This window comes from Entelurus aequoreus, linkage group LG27 (genome assembly GCF_033978785.1).
Source record: "Entelurus aequoreus isolate RoL-2023_Sb linkage group LG27, RoL_Eaeq_v1.1, whole genome shotgun sequence".
Lineage (NCBI taxonomy): Eukaryota > Metazoa > Chordata > Actinopteri > Syngnathiformes > Syngnathidae > Entelurus > Entelurus aequoreus.
Window position 1 is genome coordinate 4476713 of NC_084757.1, and position 22423 is coordinate 4499135.

Consider the following 22423-nt stretch of genomic DNA (forward strand, 5'->3'; position numbering starts at 1 on the left):
GGAAGCCAGAGGGGGAAATTGCAGGGACAAGAGGGGGATTAGACAGAGAGACAGCAAACAACAACAATAACAATAGAGCAACATCAGCAAATAGGATATGTACAAATATGATAGCAAAGAAGCAGTTAGTGAAATAAATAATAATACAGAAATGGCAATGAACATTATTACACTACAAATGGATCAATACAAATACCAATAGAAATATCACTATTGATAATGAACAATGCCAATACTTTACCTTTATTATCAACAATACAGTTGTTCAAATGCAACAATACATATACGTCATGATCACTAGAGATACGAAAGAATGCAGAAAAATGGAGGGGAAGAAAGAGAAGCCAACTATATTAACCTTGTAGATTGTTATAGTAACAATAGGTTTAGCTTAGTTAGTGTGCCATGTGTTACCCAGTTTACCCTAGGGCAACAACGTTAATATATGTTTGATGAAACGTGATTATGTGCATGAGCGTATGTGTGCATATGTACTTGTATATGTACAGTATGTGTATATGTGTGTATATGTACTTGTATATGTACAGTATGTGTATATGTGTGTTTGTACAGTGAATGTATATGTACAGTATGTGTATATGTATGTTTGTACAGTGAATGTATATGTACAGTATGTGTATATGTATGTTTGTACAGTGAATGTATATGTACAGTATGTGTATATGTGTTTGTACAGTGAATGTATATGTACAGTATGTGTATATGTGTGTATATGTACTTGTATATGTACAGTATGTGTATGTGTGTATATGTACTTGTATATGTACAGTATGTGTATATGTGTGTTTGTACAGTGAATGTATATGTACATGTATGTGTATATGTGTGTTTGTACAATGAATGTATATGTACAGTATGTGTGTATGTATGTTTGTACAGTGAATGTATATGTACAGTATGTGTATATGTGTGTTTGTACAGTGAATGTATATGTACAGTATGTGTATATGTGTGTTTGTACAGTGAATGTATATGTACAGTATGTGTATATGTGTGTTTGTACAGTGAATGTATATGTACAGTATGTGTATATGTGTGTTTGTACAGTGAATGTATATGTACAGTATGTGTATATGTGTGTTTGTACAGTGAATGTATATGTACAGTATGTGTATATGTGTGTTTGTACAGTGAATGTATATGTACAGTATGTGTATATGTGTGTTTGTACAGTGAATGTATATGTACAGTATGTGTATATGTGTGTTTGTACAGTGAATGTATATGTACAGTATGTGTATATGTGTGTTTGTACAGTGAATGTATATTGTTGCGTTGACCAGCATTCCTCCAATGGGGAATTCAAATTGCTAGTCTCTCCCAGATTCTTTTCATGGCAATAAGCTGATGTTTATATTCAATCAACAGGCAGCAGTTGGTATTTTGTGGTTTATTCTCCAAGCTTAGAGGACAAACCTGAGACCAACCCAGCACCCAAGCGTTCCCTAGCCCGGTCCAGATCGGTCTAGCTCGGTCTCCCCTCAGACCCCCGGAAGTCCCGTGATCTTCCCTCTGTCCCCCGCCTGCTGTTTCCCCAGTCTAGCTGTGCTCCTTATCTTAGGAATGTAATGGCAGTCTCAACAAAGAGAATAAACAGCGCTCTGACTCTAACAAAGGACACTCGAATCCAAGCACTTTGTACCACACGAGACATTAGCTGATGTAAATATGACTATAGGAGTTTTTAGAAAGAAGTAACACTTAAATATGGATATGATTCTGATCTGCTTCCAACAATATGTACAGTATGTGTATATGTATGTTTGTACAGTGAATGTATATGTACAGTGTGTATATGTACAGTATGTGTATATGTATGTTTGTACAGTGAATGTATATGTACAGTATGTGTGTATGTATGTTTGTACAGTGAATGTATATGTGCAGTATGTTTGTACAGTGAATGTGTGTGTGGATGTACGAACTGAGTGTGTAGGTACGTACTGTATTTGTAATTTATTTTTATTTTTTCCCAAATTAAAATGTGCGTCCACGACCGCACAGAACCGCACCTGTTGGTACGCTTCGACGTCTGGGAGCAGGGCAACGTCAGCCCCTCGCAGTTGGCCGACAAACTGCAGGGGGCGCTGCGCCACGCCCTGTGCGACGCCGTCATGGAGCTGAGGGTCCTGCCCAACCCGCTCTGCCTGCCGTGCCCTGCAGCCAAAGCCCACAAGGAAGAGGTCAAAGGTGAGTGTAGCGTCACTGCTGGGAACGCTAACCAAACTGTTACTCTTATAATCCCGCCGCTACCACTGAATTCTGATTTTTACGTCAAATCAAACGCTGCCATGTTTAATATTGTTGCAATTTTATTGCCGACAAAGCAAGGGTGCCCGATAGAAAACTGTGTGTAATTAGTATGTAATTAATAGGGATGTCCGATAATATCGGCCGATAAATGCGTTAAAATGTAATATCGGAAATTATCGGTATCGGTTTTTTATTATCTGTATCGTTTTTTGGGGGTTTTTTTTTTGTTTTTTTTATTAAATCAACATAAAAAACACAAGATACACTTACAATTAGTGCACCAACCCAAAAAACCTCCCTCCCCCCATTTCTTTCTGTTATCAATATTCTGCTTCCTACATTATATATCAATATATATCAATACAGTCTGCAAGGGATACAGTCCGTAAGCACACATGATTGTGCGTGCTGCTGCTCCACTAATAGTACTAACCTTTAACAGTTAATTTTACTAATTTTCATTCATTACTAGTTTCTATGTAACTGTTTTTATATTGTTGTACTTTCTTTTTTATTCAAGAAAATGTTTTTAATTTAGTTATCTTATTTTATTTTATTTTTTTAAAAGTACCTTATCTTCACCATACCTGGTTGTCCAAATTAGGCATAATAATGTGTTAATTCCACGACTGCATATATCGGTTGATATCGGTATCGGTTGATATCGGTATCGGTAATTAAATTTTAAAAATGTGGGTCCCTGTACCGAGGATGTCGTTGTGGCTTGTACAGCCCTTTGAGACACTTGTGATTTAGGGCTATATAAATAAACATTGATTGATTGATTGATTGAAAGAGTTGGACAATATCGGAATATCGGATATCGGCAAAAAGCCATTATCGGACATCCCTAGTAATTAATACTTACAGTACAAACACTTAGGAGGGCGCAACATTGGACAGGACTGGCACACTCTGCTTTTTTAGCAAGGCAACACCTGTACGCTACTGCCATCTAGCATCTCGGAATTGCAACTGCATGCAAAGTCCACCATGTAATACTTGCAAATGAAACTGAGAAATTAGATAAGAAAGCAAGATTTTAGCACAGCTCTTTTTAAAATGTTACATTGAAAAGGAGATTTTTGTCATTAAACAATTAGCTTTTATTAACACACACAAAATTACTAATTTTTGGTAGCATTGTGTGTGTGCTAATAAATATATATATATATATTTTTGCTAGTTACATCTCTTTTTTTTTATTGCAACATTAAAAAACGAGCTCATTATGTTAACTGTGCTGACCAGTTTTTTTTATCATTTTATTCATCATCTCATTTGCAAGTGTGACATTAGTCCAAGAAGTTAAATGGCAGTAGTTTAGTTTTGTTGCGCCCTAAAAAGTGTTAACACTGTAAGTGTTGTGCTTATTACACACCAGCTGTTTGATTGTAACATGCATCTTAGTTGTAGTTTTCATTAACACATTTGTAGGTGTTGAAATCTGCATGTTAATTGGCCTATGCTAATCGGTAGCATCCCAATAGCAAAGCCAATGTATGTTAGCATCAAGCTAGCACAACTTTGGAAAAAGTTGACCTACATTAGAGCGCTTTTTGAGTCAATTGGCATTGGCGTTGAAAATCGCAACATTACCCGGAGATAGTTGCTTAGGTGGTCTGCTCTCAGTGCTGCTGCAGTGATCAACAAGTAACAACTTAACATGGCAACGTTGGATTTGACATGAATCGGTTCCCATAGAACCGATGCCAAAAAAAAGTACCGTGTTCGGTACTTATTTCTATTACCATATTATACTAAATCCCAATGTTTAAGATAAATAATTCATAAACGGATGAAGACCTTTGCTGGTTTTGCGAGCAGAGGAGCACGTTCGGCAGCGCAGACACACAGAATACTTACAAGCAGACACAGTGTGTAGACAGAAAAGTAAAGATAAAGGTGAAGTTATAACACTGAAACACCCTCAGGAAGAGCTGCTTTAAGACATGGCTAGCTAGTTTGCGGCTAACATCCATCCGCAGTGTTTTAGCTACTTCTAAATCACCAATCCTGGCCTCCATGGCGACAAATAAAGTAACATTATCACTGGAGGATAAGAACAGCTCGCGTGCCTGAATGTAAACAAACGCCATGGGTGGATCTACACCTGACATCCATTGTAATGATACCAAGTACAATAGCGTATCTAGTCGATACTACTATGATTACATCGATATTTTTTATCGTCACAAAATCTTTAAAAATAAATCATATTATGTTTATAAAGTCAGTAAATACGTCCCTGGACACATGAGGACTTTGAATATGACCAATGTATGATCCTGTAACTACTTGGTATCAGATCGATACCTAAATTTGTGGTATCATCCAAAACTAATGTCAAGTATCAAAGAAGAGAAGAATAAGTGATTATTACATTTGAACAGAAGTGTAGATAGAACATGTTAAAAGAGAAAATAAGCAGATATTAACAGTAAATGAACAAGTGGATTAATAATCAATTTTTTACAGTTTGTCCCTCATAATGTGTACAAAATAATAGGTGTATAAATGACACAATATGTTACTGCAGACTAATTAGGAGTCTTTGTTTGTTTACTTACTACTAAAAGACAAGTTGTCTAGTATGTTCACTATTTTATTTAAGGACTAAATGACAATAATAAACATATGTTTCATGTACACCAGGGGTCACCAACGCGGTGCCCGCGGGCACCAGGTAGCCCGTAAGGACCAGATGAGTAGCCCGCTGGCCTGTTCTAAAAATAGCTCAAATAGCAGCACTTACCAGTGAGCTGCCTCTATTTTTTAAATGGTATTTATTTACTAGCAAGCTGGTCTCGCTTTGCCCGACATTTTTAATTCTAAGAGAGACAAAACTCAAATAGAATTTGAAAATCCAAGAAAATATTTTAAAGACTTGGTCTTCACTTGTTTAAATAAATTCATTATTTTTTTTTACTTTGCTTCTTATAACTTTCAGAAAGACAATTTTAGAGAAAAAATACAACCTTAAAAATGATTTTAGGATTTTTAAACACATATACCTTTTTACCTTTTAAATTCCTTCCTCTTCTTTCCTGACAATTTAAGTTGATGTTCAAGTAAATTTATTTTTTTTATTGTAAAGAATAATAAATTCATTTTAATTTAATTCTTCATTTTAGCTTCTGTTTTTTCGACGAAGAATATTTGTGAAATATTTCTTCAAACTTAATATGATTAAAATTTAAAAAAATGATTCTGGCAAATCTAGAAAATCTGTAGAATCAAATTTGAATCTTATTTCAAAGTCTTTTGAATTTCTTTTAAAAATTTTGCTCTGGAAAATCTAGAAGAAATAATGATTTGTCTTTGTTAGAAATATAGCTTGGTCCAATTTGTTATATATTCTAACAAAGTGCAGATTGGATTTTAACCTATTTAAAACATGTCATCAACATTGTAAAATCAATCTTAATCAGGGAAAATTACTAATGATGTTCCATAAATTCTTTTTTAAATTTTTTCAAAAAGATTCGAATTAGCTAGTTTTTCTCTTCTTTTTTTCGGTTGAATTTTGAATTTTAAAGAGTCGAAATTGAAGATAAACTATGTTTCAAAATTTAATTGTAATTTTTTTTGGTGTTTTCTCCTCTTTTAAACCGTCCAATTAAGTGTAAATATCATTAATTATTAATAATAACATAGAGTTAAAGGTAAATTGAGCAAATTGGCTATTTCTGGCAATTTATTTAAGTGTGTATCAAACTGGTAACTCAAATAGCAGCACTTACCAGTGAGCTGCCTCTATTTTTTAAATGGTATTTATTGTGATTTAGGGCTATATAAATAAACATTGATTGATTGATTGATTGATTGATTTACTAGCAAGCTAGTCTCGCTTTGCCTGACATTTTTAATTCTAAGAGAGACAAAACTCAAATAGAATTTGAAAATCCAAGAAAATATTTTAAAGACTTGGTCTTCACTTGTTTAAATAAATTCTTTTTTTTTTTTTACTTTGCTTCTTATAACTTTCAGAAAGACAATTTTAGAGAAAAAATACAACCTTAAAAATGATTTTAGGATTTTTAAACACATATACCTTTTTACCTTTTAAATTCCTTCTTCTTGTTTCCTGACAATTTAAATCAATGTTCAAGTAAATGTATTTTTTATTGTAAAGAATAATAAATACATTTTAATTTAATTCTTCATTTTAGCTTCTGTTTTTTCGACGAAGAATATTTGTGAAATATTTCTTCAAACTTATTATGATTAAAATTTTAAAAAATGATTCTGGCAAATCTAGAAAATCTGTAGAATCAAATTTAAATGTTATTTCAAAGTATTTTGAATTTCTTTTAAAAATTTTGTTTTGGAAAATCTAGAAGAAATAATGATTTGTCTTTGTTAGAAATATAGCTTGGTCCAATTTGTTATATATTCTAACAAAGTGTAGATTGGATTTTAACCTATTTAAAACATGTCATCAAAATTCTAAAATTAATCTTAATCAGGAAAAATTACTAATGATGTTCCATAAATTATTTTTTTAATTTTTTCAAAAAGATTCGAATGAGCTAGTTTTTCTCTTCTTTTTTTCGGTTGAATTTTGAATTTTAAAGAGTCGAAATTGAAGATAAACTATGTTTCAAAATTTAATTGTCATTTTTTTCGTGTTTTCTCCTCTTTTAAACCGTTCAATTAAGTGTAAATATCATTAATTATTAATAATAACATAGAGTTAAAGGTAAATTGAGCAAATTGGCTATTTCTGGCAATTTATTTAAGTGTGTATCAAACTGGTAGCTCAAATAGCAGCACTTACCAGTGAGCTGCCTCTATTTTTTAAATTGTATTTATTTACTAGCAAGCTGGTCTCGCTTTGCCCGACATTTTTAATTCTAAGAGAGAGAAAACTCAAATAGAATTTGAAAATCCAAGAAAATATTTTAAAGACTTGGTCTTCACTTGTTTAAATAAATTCTTTTTTTTTTTACTTTGCTTCTTATAACTTTCAGAAAGACAATTTTAGAGAAAAAATACAACCTTAAAAATGATTTTAGGATTTTTAAACACATATACCTTTTTACCTTTTAAATTCCTTCCCTCTTCTTTCCTGACAATTTAAATTAATGTTCAAGTAAATTTATTTTTTTTATTGTAAAGAATAATAAATTCATTTTAATTTAATTCTTCATTTTAGCTTCTGTTTTTTCGACGAAGAATATTTGTGAAATATTTCTTCAAACTTAATATGATTAAAATTTAAAAAAATGATTCTGGCAAATCTAGAAAATCTGTAGAATCAAATTTGAATCTTATTTCAAAGTCTTTTGAATTTCTTTTAAAAATTTTGTTTTGGAAAATCTAGAAGAAATAATGATTTGTCTTTGTTAGAAATATAGCTTGGTCCAATTTGTTATATATTCTAACAAAGTGCAGATTGGATTTTAACCTATTTAAAACATGTCATCAACATTGTAAAATTAATCTTAATCAGGAAAAATTACTAATGATGTTCCATAAATTCTTTTTTAAATTTTTTCAAAAAGATTCGAATTAGCTAGTTTTTCTCTTCTTTTTTTCGGTTGAATTTTGAATTTTAAAGAGTCGAAATTGAAGATAAACTATGTTTCAAAATTTAATTGTCATTTTTTTCGTGTTTTCTCCTCTTTTAAACCGTTCAATTAAGTGTAAATATCATTAATTATTAATAATAACATAGAGTTAAAGGTAAATTGAGCAAATTGGCTATTTCTGGCAATTTATTGAAGTGTGTATCAAACTGGTAGCCCTTCGCATTAATCAGTACCCAAGAAGTAGTTCTTGGTTCCAAAAAGGTTGGTGACCCCTGTTGTACACTAACATTTTTTGTTCAAATTAAGACAATAATGAAAATTTTTTTGTGGTCCCCTTTATGTAGAAAAGTATCGAAATATATTTTGGTACCGGTACCAAAATATTGGTATCGGTACAACCCTACTATGAAATATTGTTGTGATCTCCAGGCCTGTCGAGTCCGGCTGAGGTGAAGGAGGTCAAGGACAGTCCCAGACAACGTAGCGGGTCGCGGGTCTTTAAAAGCAGCCCCTCCCCCATCACCTTGACGCAAAGCGGCGCCATGACGGGGCCCGGCACGCCCGAGTCCACCACCCCCACCGGGAAGAGCACGCGCCGCAGCTTCTGGGACATCCTGGTCAGTCCCGTGGAGGCCTTGCTGCCGCGCTCCTCGCCCGGGTGTGGTTGCTAAATCCCCGTTGTCCCCGCCAGAGTAAGCCCGACTCTTCGGAGTTGGGAAGCCCGAAGACGACCGACGACATCGTGCAAGAGAGAGGAGAGGAGGGACGCGTGGCCCGGCGGAGGCACAAGACGGAGAGCGTGAAGCGACAGTGGACCCAGGAGGGAGTCAGCGAGCTGGATCACCCTATGAGGTTTGTTCTTCTCCAACTCCGATCCTTGTTCCGTGCTGACCTGCAGAGTCCCTCAGGAGGCAGGCGTGCCAGCTGGAGGAGGGCGACGCCGGCGCCCTGCATCCCGTCTACCAGCTCACCTCCCAGCCGTGGATCGCCTTCATGGCCGAGCTGGGTACTCTTGACTCTTTCTCCCCCGAGTCAGGGTGCATTTTCTGACCAAGGTCTGCTTGGACACAGGCTGCCCCTCCATTCAGCAATGCACGGCCCAGATCGCCTCCCACTTCCTGCTGCCGTCCATCCTGGCCGAGTTGGTGGGTCTGGTCGGCTCCCTGGCCAGCGACACCAGTGTCAAGATCTTTGCCAAGACAAGGTGAGCCTGCATGCAGGGTGGTCCAAAACCAAAGGTGTGTCCCTGATCGTAATGCCACCTTTTCTTTACCTCGGAAGTTGGAAGTCGGAGCGTTCCAGTTACCATGTCTCTCACTATTATGTTAGATCCACTATGGACTGGACTCTCACACTATTATGTTAGATCCACTATGGACTGGACTCTCTCACTATTATGTTAGATCCACTATGGACTGGACTCTCACACTATTATGTTAGATCCACTATGGACTGGACTCTCACACTATTATGTTAGATCCACTATGGACTGGACTCTCACTATTATGTTAGATCCACTATGGACTGGACTCTCACACTATTATGTTAGATCCACTATGGACTGGACTCTCACTATTATGTTAGATCCACTATGGACTGGACTCTCACTATTATGTTAGATCCACTATGGACTGGACTCCCACACTATTATGTTAGATCCACTATGGACTGGACTCTCACACTATTATGTTAGATCCACTATGGACTGGACTCTCACACTATTATGTTAGATCCACTATGGACTGGACTCTCACACTATTATGTTAGATCCACTATGGACTGGACTCTCACTATTATGTTAGATCCACTATGGACTGGATTCTCACACTATTATGTTAGATCCCCTATGGACTGGACTCTCACAATATTATGTTAGATCCACTATGGACTGGACTCTCACTATTATGTTAGATCCACTATGGACTGGACTCTCACACTATTATGTTAGATCCACTATGGACTGGATTCTCACACTATTATGTTAGATCCCCTATGGACTGGACTCTCACAATATTATGTTAGATCCACTATGGACTGGACTCTCACTATTATGTTAGATCCACTATGGACTGGACTCTCACTATTATGTTAGATTCACTATGGACTGGACTCTCACACTATTATGTTAGATCCACTATGGACTGGACTCTCACACTATTATGTTAGATCCACTATGGACTGGACTCTCTCACTATTATGTTAGATCCACTATGGACTGGACTCTCACACTATTATGTTAGATCCACTATGGACTGGACTCTCACACTATTATGTTAGATCCACTATGGACTGGACTCTCACACTATTATGTTAGATCCACTATGGACTGGACTCTCACACTATTATGTTAGATCCACTATGGACTGGACTTTCACTATTATGTTAGATCTACTATGGACTGGACTCTCAGACTACGCTCAAAAGTCCAGCCCACATGCTCCCTCTATTTATTTGGGAGGTCCCTGGTTACATCACTGAAGGGGGTAATCTCAGCAGCTCCAGTTAGCCACAATATATGACTATCAATGAAATGCAAATGTGTCGACACTCGCGATATCGCCCTGTCTCCGCTCTGTCTGCGTCACGGCACTCGATGTTCGGCCTTGGGTCCGAAAACACCGATACGAGACGACTGGCTTTGCACAGATGGAAAAAGTACAACTTCAGCACAGTTGATAATAACTATAGCAACGGCCCTTAAGCATAAGAGTTGTGTGATAATATGTACATAATTATTCTAACATTTCGAGGTCGGTAAGCACATCCAGAATTATTATCCATTTTTGAGCAAATGAAAGGATTTTAAGTGCGCCTCATAGTCCGAAAAATACGGTATATATACGTGCAACAATACATTGCATATGGCCGATTTACTGCGACCAAAACTAATCAGAAGTACAGATAAATAGCGGGTATTATAGAAACGGACATCATTGTTTACATCCAGAGTATGTATAGTTCCTGCTGGTATCATATCGCTATGGACCAACACACAAGGCTCCTTGAATCAGGACATCCTAAACATGCCAAAGCAAGGTTGATAGTCTGGTGAAGCAGAATACATATTGATAGTCTGGTGAAGCAGAATACATATTGATAGTCTGGTGAAGCAGAATACATATTGATAGTCTGGTGATGCAGAATGTGTAGAAATATTCCAAGTTGACTTGTCTGCCCAGCTGCCCAGCTACTGGAGACATCTTTGTGCCTTCCACGCTGCTCCAAAACCTCTGGCAGCGTCCTGAGGCTTCCAGGAGCTTCATTCTGGTGGGGAGAAACTTCCACCAGTGGCACTGCAGCACAGAGCAAGGTAACCTTCCTCCTCTTTTGTTGTTTTTTAGGTCCTTTTTTGTAAAGACTCACTGCAAGAACGCTCCTCCATGTTTTCTTTGACGATACCTTTTTAAATGATCTTTGAAACTTATTTGACTATGGACAGCAGTTATCTGGTAGGAATGTTGAAATGGGACTTGAAATGATTAACAACGGTTTTATCACGGCCACAGTTTGACCCTTTAAAGCAGTGTTTTTCAACCTTTGCCAATGCACATTTTTTGCGTTGAAAAAATGCGTAGGAGTCACACCACCAGCAGACATCATTAAAAAACAAAACTCAGTTGACAGTAAAAAGTCACAATTGTTGGATATGACTTTAAAGCATATGCATCACTATAGCTCTTGTCTCAAAGTAGGTGTACTGTCACCACCTGTCACATCACACCCTGACTTATTTGGACTTTTTGGCTGTTTTCCTGTGTGTAGTGTTTTACTTCTTGTCTTGCGCTCCTATTTTGGTGGCTTTTTCTCTTTTTTTGGTATTTTCCTGTAGCAGTTTCATGTGTTCTTGTTTTAGCAATCAAGAATATTTCAGTTGTTTTTATCCTCCTTTGTGGGGACATTGTAGATTGTCACGTCATGTTCGGATATACATTGTCTATGCTCCACAGTAAGTCTTTGCTGTCGTCCAGCATTCTGTTTTTCTTTACTTTGTAGCCAGTTCAGTTTTAGTTTGGTTCTGCATAGCCTTCCCTGAGCTTCAATGCCTTTTCTTAGGGGCTCTCACCTTTTGTGTATTTTTTGTTTAAGCATTAGGGACGGCGTGGCGAAGTTGGTAGAGTGGCTGTGCCAGCAATCGGAGTGTTGCTGTTTACTGGGGTTCAATTCCCACCTTCTACCTTCCTAGTCACGTCCGTTGTGTCCTTGGGCAAGACACTTCACCCTTTGCCTCTGATGGCTGCTGGTTAGCGCCTTGCATGGCAGCTCCTGCCATCAGTGTGTGAAAGTGTGTGTGAATGGGTAAATGTGGAAATACTATCAAAGCGCTTTGAGTACCTTGAAGGTAGAAAAGCGCTATACAAGTACAACCCATTTATCATTAAATACCTTTTTACCTGCACACTGCCTCCCGCTGCATCCCACATCTACAAAGCAATTAGCTACCTGCTGCCACCTACTGATATGGAAGAGTATTACACGGTTACTCTGCCGAGCTCTAGACAGCACCGACACTCAATAATAACACATCATTTGCGGACTATAATTACTGCTTTGCAAAAAAATATTTTTGACCCCAAAAAAGGTGAAATTAGATAATCTCCCACGGCACACCAGACTGTATCTCACGGCACACTAGTGCCGCGGCACACTGGTTGAAAAACACTGCTGTAAACAATTATTTAGTTATTTCATTTTAGTCTTGTTCCATAAATAGATCATTCTGTGAGAATTTGTGTAAATGAGACAAGCATGAAGGCTTTGATGTCAGTGTACAGTACGTGCTTCTTTTGTCTTTATTTATATATATATATATATATATATATATATATATATATATATATATATATATATATATATATATATATATATATATATATATATATATATATATATATATATATGTGTATACGTGTGTATATATATATATATATATATATATATATATATATATATATATATATATATATATATATATATATATATATATATATATATATATATATATGTGTGTGCGTGTGTGTCTTAAAGGGGAACTACATTTTTTTTTAAATTTTGCCTGTCATTCACAACCCTTATGTTAGACAAGAACACATGTTTTTCTTTCAGAATGCATTCTAAGTCGTAAAATACAGCAAGTACGAGGTGGCTAACAATGCAGCTGACTTCAACGCCCGTAAAGTCCTCTAAAAAAAGCCTCCGACAGTACTACTACGTTCACATCTCGCGACCTGAATATTAACCAAGTATTAGCAATATTGTTATTATTAGGGCTGACGCAGACGGACTATTTTCACAGAGAGCTGACTTTGACATATTGAGCCGCTGAGCTGCTGTGTTGCCTCTGAGCTGGTGACAGTTCATTCGAAATGATGAATCACGCCTCTCACCAGCTTCGACATTCAACCTCGACGCGGAGACGGCGAGAAAAACACGAAAACGGATGTAGGATAAGATTATCGCAAATCATCAAGATTATTAAATTTGAATAATAGGATATCGAGACTGATTTGGTGGATTTAAATATTCCTTCTTTATAAATGTCAACCTGTTGGTAGGTTGGTATGGAATATTAAACGGGTATTTGGTGGGTATATTTTATAATTTGTATTCTACTGAATTTTGTACATTATATGATGATGTATATTTTAACTGTGTGTCGCTGTCCATAAGCTGTATACTTCTAGGGATTACTCTGATATTAACAAAAGAAACAATAATGTCATATAAAATTGTCTTTAAATAAATTAGAATAAAATAAAATAAACTGAGCTCATCCTCCTTATATTCAGGCTCAAAAATATAAGTTGCTGGGTCATATTTTCCCCCAAAATAGTTTTTGTTGTCTCTCACAAAGTCATAGTATAGTATATAGTAGATTTGTTGTTTTTTTGTTGAAGGAAAAGTAAATATACGCCGTCATGTGCTTAAAATGAGCAAAAAACATAAATATTACATGTTGTTATGAATGTGACTGATACTACATTACATATACACGCTACTTACAGCATGTTTGTGGATGATTTTAGAGCGCTTTATACAAACTACAAAAGCAGTGAAGTTGTCACGTTGTGTAAATGGTCAATAAAAAGAGAATACAACAAATCCTTTTCAACCCATTTATCATTATTTATAACTTATATTCAATTGAATAGACTGCAAAGACAAGATATTTCATGTTCACACTGAGAAACTTTATTTTTGGGGCAAATAATCATGAACTTAGAATTCAATGGCAGCAACACATTGCAAAAAAGGCATTTTTACCAGTGTGTTACATGGCCTTTCCTTTTAACAACACTCAGTAAAGGTTTGGGAAGTGAGGAGACACATTTTGGAAGTGGAATTCTTTCCCATTCTTGCTTGATGTACAGCTTAAGTTGTTCAACAGTCTCCCTTCTCATATTTTAGCTGCCACACATTTTCAATGTCTGGACTACAGGCAGGCCAGTCTAGTACCCGCACTCTTTTACTATGAAGCCACGCTGTTGTAACACCTGGCTTGGCATTGTCTTGCTGAAATAAGCAGGGGCGTCCATGGTAACGTTGCTTGGATGGCAACATATGTTGCTCCAAAAGCTGTATGTACCTTTCAGCATTAATGGTGCCTTCACAGATGTGTAAGTTACCCATGTCTTGGCCACTAATACACCCCCATACCATCACACATGCTGCATTTTACACTTTCACCCTAGAACAGTCCGGATGGTTCTTTTCCTCTTTGGTCCACAGTTTCCAAAAACAATGTGAAATGTGGACTCGTCAGACCACAGAACACTTTTCCACTTTGCATCAGTCCATGTTAGATGAGCTCGGGCCCAGCGAAGCCGGCGGCGTTTCTGGGTGTTGTTGATAAATGACGTTGGCTTTGCATAGTAGAGTTTTAACTTGCACTTACAGATGTAGCGACCAACTGTAGTTACTGACAGTGGTTTTCTGAAGTCTTCCTGAGGCCCATGTGGTGATATCCTTTACACACTGATGTCACTTTTTGATGCAGTACCGCCTGATGGGTCGAAGGTGCGTAATATCATGGCTTACGTGCAGTGATTTCTACAGATTCTCTGAACCTTTTGATGATATTACGGAGCGTAGATGGTGAAATCCCTAAATTCCTTGTTGAGAAATGTTGTTCTTCAACAATTTGCTCAGGCATTTGTTGACAAAGTGGTGACCCTCGCCCCGTCCTTGTTTGTGAATGACTGAGCATTTCATGGAAGCTGCTTTTATACCCAATCATGGCACCCACCTGTTCCCAATTAGCCTGCTCACCTGTGGGATGTTCCAAATAAGTCTTTGATGAGCATTCCTCAACTTTCTCGCTCTTTTTTGCCCCTTGTGCCAGCTTTTTTGAAACATGTTGCAGGCATCAAATATTAGCTCCAAATGAGCTAATATTTGCAAAAAAGAACAAAGTTTGTCAGTGTGAACATGAAATATGTTGTCTTTGTGAATGATGGAGAAGGTTCTGCAGTTCCTCTTTAACACACCTGTGTGCTTTAACATCAGTTTGTGTTGCGCCTCGTCCTCTCTCTGTCCATGTCGGCCGTCTGTCCTGTGTGTGCGTCTCCTGTCGGCCGCAGACGACAGTTCCGAGGAGGAAAGCGCGTTCACACGTGAGTTTTTACTTTCACCTTTTGTGTCCCGCCGGAAGTAGGGTTGCAAAATTCCGGGAATATTCAAAGTTGGAAACTTTCCGTGGGAATTAATGGGAATTAACAGGAATTAATGGGAAATTAATGGGAATAAACATTGAATTAATTCCCATATATTCCCATTAACACCCATATATTCCCATTTATTCCCATATATTCCCCTTTTTTTTTTGTCCTGTCCAGCTTCTCAGGCAAATCATATAGTTGATGTAGATGCCCGTATCGGCTGTTCACATTTACTTTACAAAAGAGAAGTGTAGGATACTTCTCTTGTTGCCTTATTTGTATTTGACTTTACTAAATGTATTTATATTATCATTTGGTGCAGCCGGGCCGGAGCAGGAGGGGATAGAAAGAGAGAAAAAAGGAAGACAGAGGGGGAAATAGTGGGGACAAGAGGGGGATTAGACAGAGAGACAAAAACAACAACAGCAAACACAACAACAACAACAACAATAGAGCAACTAGGATGTGTACAAATATGATGGTAAAAGTGATAGCAAAGAAGCAGTTAGCGAAATTATAATACAGAAATGACCATTCCCATATATTCCTTATATTCCCATTAATTCCCATATATTCCCATTAATTCCATATATTCCCTTATATTCCCATTAATTCCCATTAATTCCCTTATATTCCCATTAATTCCTTATATTTCCATTAATTCCATATATTCCCATTAATTCCCATATATTCCCATTAATTCCATATATTCCCATTAATTCCCATATATTCCCATTAATTCCCATATATTCCCATTAATTCCTTATATTCCCATTAATTCCATATATTCCCATTAATTCCCATATATTCCATATTTTCCCATTAATTCCCATATATTCCCATTAATTCCCATATATTCCATATATTCCCATTAATTCCATATATTCCCATTAATTCCCATATATTCCCATTAATTCCATATATTCCCTTATATTCCCATTAATTCCCATTAATTCCCTTATATTCCCATTAATTCCTTATATTTCCATTAATTCCATATATTCCCATTAATTCCCATATATTCCCATTAATTCCATATATTCCCATTAATTCCCATATATTCCCATTAATTCCCATATATTCCCATTAATTCCTTATATTCCCATTAATTCCATATATTCCCATTAATTCCCATATATTCCATATATTCCCATTAATTCCCATATATTCCCATTAATTCCATATATTCCCATTAATTCCCATATATTCCATATATTCCCATTAATTCCATATTTTCCCATTAATTCCCATATATTCCCATTAATTCCTTATATTCCCATTAATTCCCATATATTCCCATTAATTCCTTATATTCCCATTAATTCCATATATTCCCATTAATTCCCATATATTCCCATATATTCCCATTAATTCCATATATTCCCATTAATTCCATATATTCCCATTAATTCCCATATATTCCCATTAATTCCTTACATTCCCATTAATTCCCATATATTCCCATTAATTCCTTATATTCCCATTAATTCCATATATTCCCATTAATTCCCATATATTCCCATTAATTCCTTATATTCCCATTAATTCCCATATATTCCCATTAATTCCTTATATTCCCATTAATTCCATATATTCCCATTAATTCCCATATATTCCCATTAATTCCCATATATTCCCATTAATTCCATATATTCCCATTAATTCCATATATTCCCATTAATTCCATATATTCCCATTAATTCCCATATATTCCCATTAATTCCTTACATTCCCATTAATTCCCATATATTCCCATTAATTCCCATATATTCCCATTAATTCCCATATATTCCCATTAATTCCTTATATTCCCATTAATTCCCATATATTCCCATTAATTCCGTATATTCCCATTAATTCCATATATTCCCATTAATTCCATATATTCCCATTAATTCCCATATATTCCCATTAATTCCTTATATTCCCATTAATTCCCATATATTCCCATTAATTCCTTATATTCCCATTAATTCCCATATATTCCCATTAATTCCATATATTCCCATTAATTCCTTATATTCCCATTAATTCCCATATATTCCCATTAATTCCCATATATTCCCATTAATTCCCATTAATCCCATTAATTCCCATTAATTCCATATATTCCCATTAATTCCTTATATTCCCATTAATTCCCATATATTCCAATTAATTCCCATATATTCCCATTAATTCCCATATATTCCAATTAATTCACATATATTCCCATTAATTCCCATGGATGGTGTCCAACTTTGAAAACTAAAATAATGGTCAATATTTCCAAACTTCCCAAGCTTAACTTCCCGTGGTAAATTTCCGGAAGATTTCCGGAAACTTTCCACCCCCTTGCAACCCTAGTCTGAAGTGAAAGTGCGTCTTCTCCGTCCCTCCCCCGCCCCGCCGTTGCTTCATCCGACCTTCCTCGGCCTTCTCGCTGTGTGCAGCTCACAAGGGCTTCCAGCGCTTCGAGGCCTCGGAGCAGCCGGGCGACAGCTCCACCGGGTCAGCGGCGCCCCGACAGAGGTTCCTGCTCATCAGCATCCAGGACAAAAAGGTGCGTAGCATGCGCGGAGTGGCCACGCAGACCCCACCTGACGGGCTTTGTCCACCAGGTGACGCTGTACAGCTACAACTGGTCGGCGGAGCTGGGCGCCTCCCTGAGCGGCGAGCTGGTCCGACTGGTGAAGTGGCAGAACGCCAGGGCCCACGTGGTCCACTGCCTGCTCAGCCAGAAGATGGGCCTCTTCCACCACCACTGCTTCTCCGACGCGCCGCTGCACCACGTGGACTCCAAGCGGGTAGGAGATGTTCCACGCCATATTTCCACACTGTCACCCGGCTGCCATCTGCTCGCTGCTAGTTCAGGTGGAAGCAGCCTGTCAGGCCGGCATCTGGGTTTACTGCTGCGGGTCCCCGGGCCCCTGGCATGCAGCTGTTGTGTCCCCAGGAAGTCAAACCTCCTTTTTCAACCAAAACATTTCACTCAACCAGCGGTGCACAGAATATTTGCTTCAACTCTCCGTATTTCTATTCTGTTCAATGTCAACAGTATTTTTGCCCCTGAGGTGTATGCCTGCAAAATAGCTAGGATGCTAATATTAGCATGCTAAAATGCTAACTGTTACATGCGCCAAGTACCAAAATACATTATTCTGTGTGTGCCTGTTTAAAATGCTATCATGCTAATGCTAGCATGCATCAAGTACCGCAATATGACTGAGGTGTGTACCTAGAAAATTTTCTTTAAAAAAGATGGCATAATACTGTCGTTAGCACGCTAACAGTGAACTTTTGTCATGTAACAAATGATTTGATGCTGAGGTGTATGCCTGCAAAATGAGCAAAAAAAGCCAGCATGCTAATATTAGCATGCTAAAACAGGTAAGATTTATCAAGTAGCAAAATATTTGACGCTGAGTATGCTGAATATTTGCTTCAACTCTTCAGTATTTCTATTCTGTTCAATGTCGACAGTATTTTTGCCCCTGAGGTGTATGCCTGCAAAATAGCTAGGAGGCTAATATTAGCATGCTAAGATGCTAACTGCTACATGCGCCAAGTACCAAAATACATTATTCTGTGTGTGCCTGTTTAAAATGCTATCATGCTAATGCTAGCATGCATCAAGTACCGCAATATGACTGAGGTGTGTACCTAGAAAATTTGTTTTAAAAAAGATGGCGTAATACTGTCGTTAGCACGCTAACAGTGAACTTTTGTCATGTAACAAATGATTTGATGCTGAGGTGTATGCCTGCAAAATGAGCAAAAAAAGCCAGCATGCTAATATTAGCATGCTAAAACAGGTAACATTTATCAAGTAGCAAAATATTTGACGCTGAGTATGCTGAATATTTGCTTAAACTCTCAGTATTTGTATACTGTTCAATTCAGACAAAAATCCTCTATTTGACTAATCATCGATTAGTTTGAATAATCGAATAAAACAATTTATAGCTTAAATGCACAACTTAGGGAAGATAGTTGAATTAAGTTTGTTTTCCGTTTGACGTAACCTTCATTATTTTAGTCTGATAAATGCACATTATCAATATTGAAATTGCACTTTCAACGAAAAATGAGAATAAAATGAAAACTCCACACCAATTACAGCAGTCACACACCACCGCTCTCATGTTCACTCAATTGTAGCAGCTCGGCATGAACCGGGTCCGCATGTTATAAAAGTTCTGGTCACTCAATGCAATCCGAATTTCATACATTTTAATTAGTTACACTCAGTAAGCAAAATATACTTCTTTTTTTTTTCCCGAATCAAATTAATCGATTAATAATTGCAGCCCGACTGTAATTAATGACAAAATAGCGCAAATGGAAAGAACACTTTTTGAGTGGAGATCTGCTTCCTAATTAGGACATAAGAACAATTTCAATCTTGCCAGTTATATAAATGCAACGCAATATCTTTTTTTTTTTGTCAAAGTAGCTGAAAAACTGAACTAGACATGAAAAATAGTTAACAGTTAGCAAGTGTCGAGTGCACCAGGTTATGACTCTTGAGGTGTACGATGCTAAAATTGGCCAAAAAAAGGCTAGCATGCCTACAGTTGGCATACTTAATGTACTAAGTTACAACTCTAAGGCAGGGGTGTCCAAACTTTTTCCACTGAGGGCCGCACACGGAAAAATTAACGCAAGCGGGGGCCATTTTGATATTTTTCATTTTCAAACCATAACAAAATATATAGATTTTTTTTTTAACATTTAGGGCTCCTGGGGCCCGTAAAGGGTCTCAGTCATTAAAATGTTAAAAACAAGTCAAATTATTATTGCCTATTATTAGGGATGTCCGATAATGGCTTTTTGCCGATATGCCGATATTGTCCAACTCTTTAATTACCGATACCGATATCAACCGATACCGATATATACAGTCGTGGAATTAACACATTATTATGCCTAATTTGGACAACCAGGTATGGTGAAGATAAGGTACTTTTTAAAAAAATTAGTAAAATAAGATAAATAAATTAAAAACATTTTCTTGAATAAAAAAGAAAGTAAAACAATATAAAAACAGTTACATAGAAACTAGTAATTAATGAAAATTTGTAAAATTAACTGTTAAAGGTTAGTACTATTAGTGGAGCAGCAGCACGCACAATCATGTGTGCTTACAGACTGTATCCCTTGCAGACTGTATTGATATATATTGATATATAATGTAGGAAGCAGAATATTAATAACAGAAAGAAACAACCCTTTTGTGTGAATGAGTGTAAATGGGGGAGGGAGGTTTTTTGGGTTGGTGCACTAATTGTAAGTGTATCTTGTGTTTTTTATGTGGATTTAATTAAAAAAAAAAAAAAAAAAAAAAACCATACCGATAATAAAAAAAACGATACCGATAATTTCCGATATTACATTTTAACGCATATATCGGCCGATAATATCGGCAGGCCGATATCATCGGACATCTCTAGAAAAAAGCCACCAAAATAGGAGCGCAAGACAAGAAGTAAAACACTACACACAGGAAAACAGCGGACTGGAACTCAAGTAGGTAAAACTGAACCGAATACAAAGTAAACAAAAACAGAATGCTGGACAACAGCAAAGACTTACTGTGGAGCAAAGACAATGTACATCGGAACACGACATGACAATCAACAATGTCCCCACAAAGGAGGATAAAAACAACTGAAATATTCTTGATTGCTAAAACAAAGTAGATGCGGGGAATATCACTCAAAGGAAGACATGAAACTGCTACAGGAAAATACCCAAAAAAGAGAAAAATGTAGGCATGTCCGATAATGGCTTTTTGCCGATATCCGATATTCCGATATTGTCCAACTCTTTAATTACAGATACCGATATCAACCGATACTGATATCAACCGATATATACAGTCGTGGAATTAACACATTATTATGCCTAATTTGGACAAGCAGGTATGGTGAAGATAAGGTACTTTTTAAAAAAATTAGTAGATAATATCGGCCTGAAACTGAATCTAACTGAAACTAATTGTAAGTGTATCTTGTGTTTTTTATGTTGATTTAATTTAAAACAAAAAACAAAAAAAAACAAAAAACGATACCGATAAAAAAAAACCGATACCGATAATTTCCGATATTACATTTTAACGCATATATCGGCCGATAATATCGGCCTGCCGACATTATCGGACATTTCTAGTACTAACCTTTAACACTTAATGTTACTCATTTTCATTAATTACTAGTTTCTATGTAACTGTTTTTATATTGTTTTACTTTCTTTTTTATTCAAGAAAATGTTTTTAATTTATTTATCTTATTTTATTTTTTAATTTTTAAAAAAAAGTACCTTATCTTCACCATACCTGGTTGTCCAAATTAGACATAATAATGTGTTAATTCCACGACTGTATATATCGGTTGATATCGGTATCGGTTGATATCGGTATCTGTAATTAAAGACTGGGACAATATCAGAATATCGGATATCGGCAAAAAGCCATTATCGGACATCCCTATTTGAAACCATAAGTCAAGCAGATTTTGAAGTATTTATTTTATTTTGGGAAATAACAATGTGTGGAAACTATGGGAATATATTATTGGTTGCAATATTGCATAATAAAAAAAACAAAAAACAAAAAAACGATACAGATAAAAAAAAAAAACGATACCGATAATTTCCGATATTACATTTTAATGCATATATATAGTAAAACACTACACACAGGAAAACAGCAGACTTGAACTCAAATAAGTAAAACTGAACCGAATACAAAGTAAACAAAAACAGAATGCTGGACGACAGCAAAAACTTACTGCTAATAACAGAAAGAAACAACCCTTTTGTGTGAATGAGTGTAAATGGGGGAGGGAGGTTTTTTGGCTTGGTGCACTAATTGTAAGTGTATCTTGTGTTTTTTATGTGGATTTAATTTAAAAAATAAAAAAAAAACGATACCGATAATAAAAAAACCGATACCGATAATTTCTGATATTACATTTGAAC

General features: G+C 36.3%; 1 protein-coding gene across 3 annotated transcripts in view; it reads left to right on the forward strand.

The window, feature by feature from the left end:
- LOC133644275 (KICSTOR complex protein SZT2-like) overlaps positions 1 to 22423 on the forward strand; it is a 194016-nt gene that overhangs the window by 142680 nt on the left and 28913 nt on the right. For all 3 annotated transcript variants that reach the window (XM_062038641.1, XM_062038643.1, XM_062038642.1), the window contains 9 exons: positions 2026 to 2211; positions 8238 to 8425; positions 8500 to 8660; positions 8717 to 8814; positions 8880 to 9012; positions 10988 to 11118; positions 15386 to 15418; positions 17896 to 18005; positions 18064 to 18249. In XM_062038641.1, the coding sequence (XP_061894625.1) occupies positions 2026 to 2211; positions 8238 to 8425; positions 8500 to 8660; positions 8717 to 8814; positions 8880 to 9012; positions 10988 to 11118; positions 15386 to 15418; positions 17896 to 18005; positions 18064 to 18249 (1226 nt within the window). The remainder of the gene's footprint in view (positions 1 to 2025; positions 2212 to 8237; positions 8426 to 8499; positions 8661 to 8716; positions 8815 to 8879; positions 9013 to 10987; positions 11119 to 15385; positions 15419 to 17895; positions 18006 to 18063; positions 18250 to 22423) is intronic.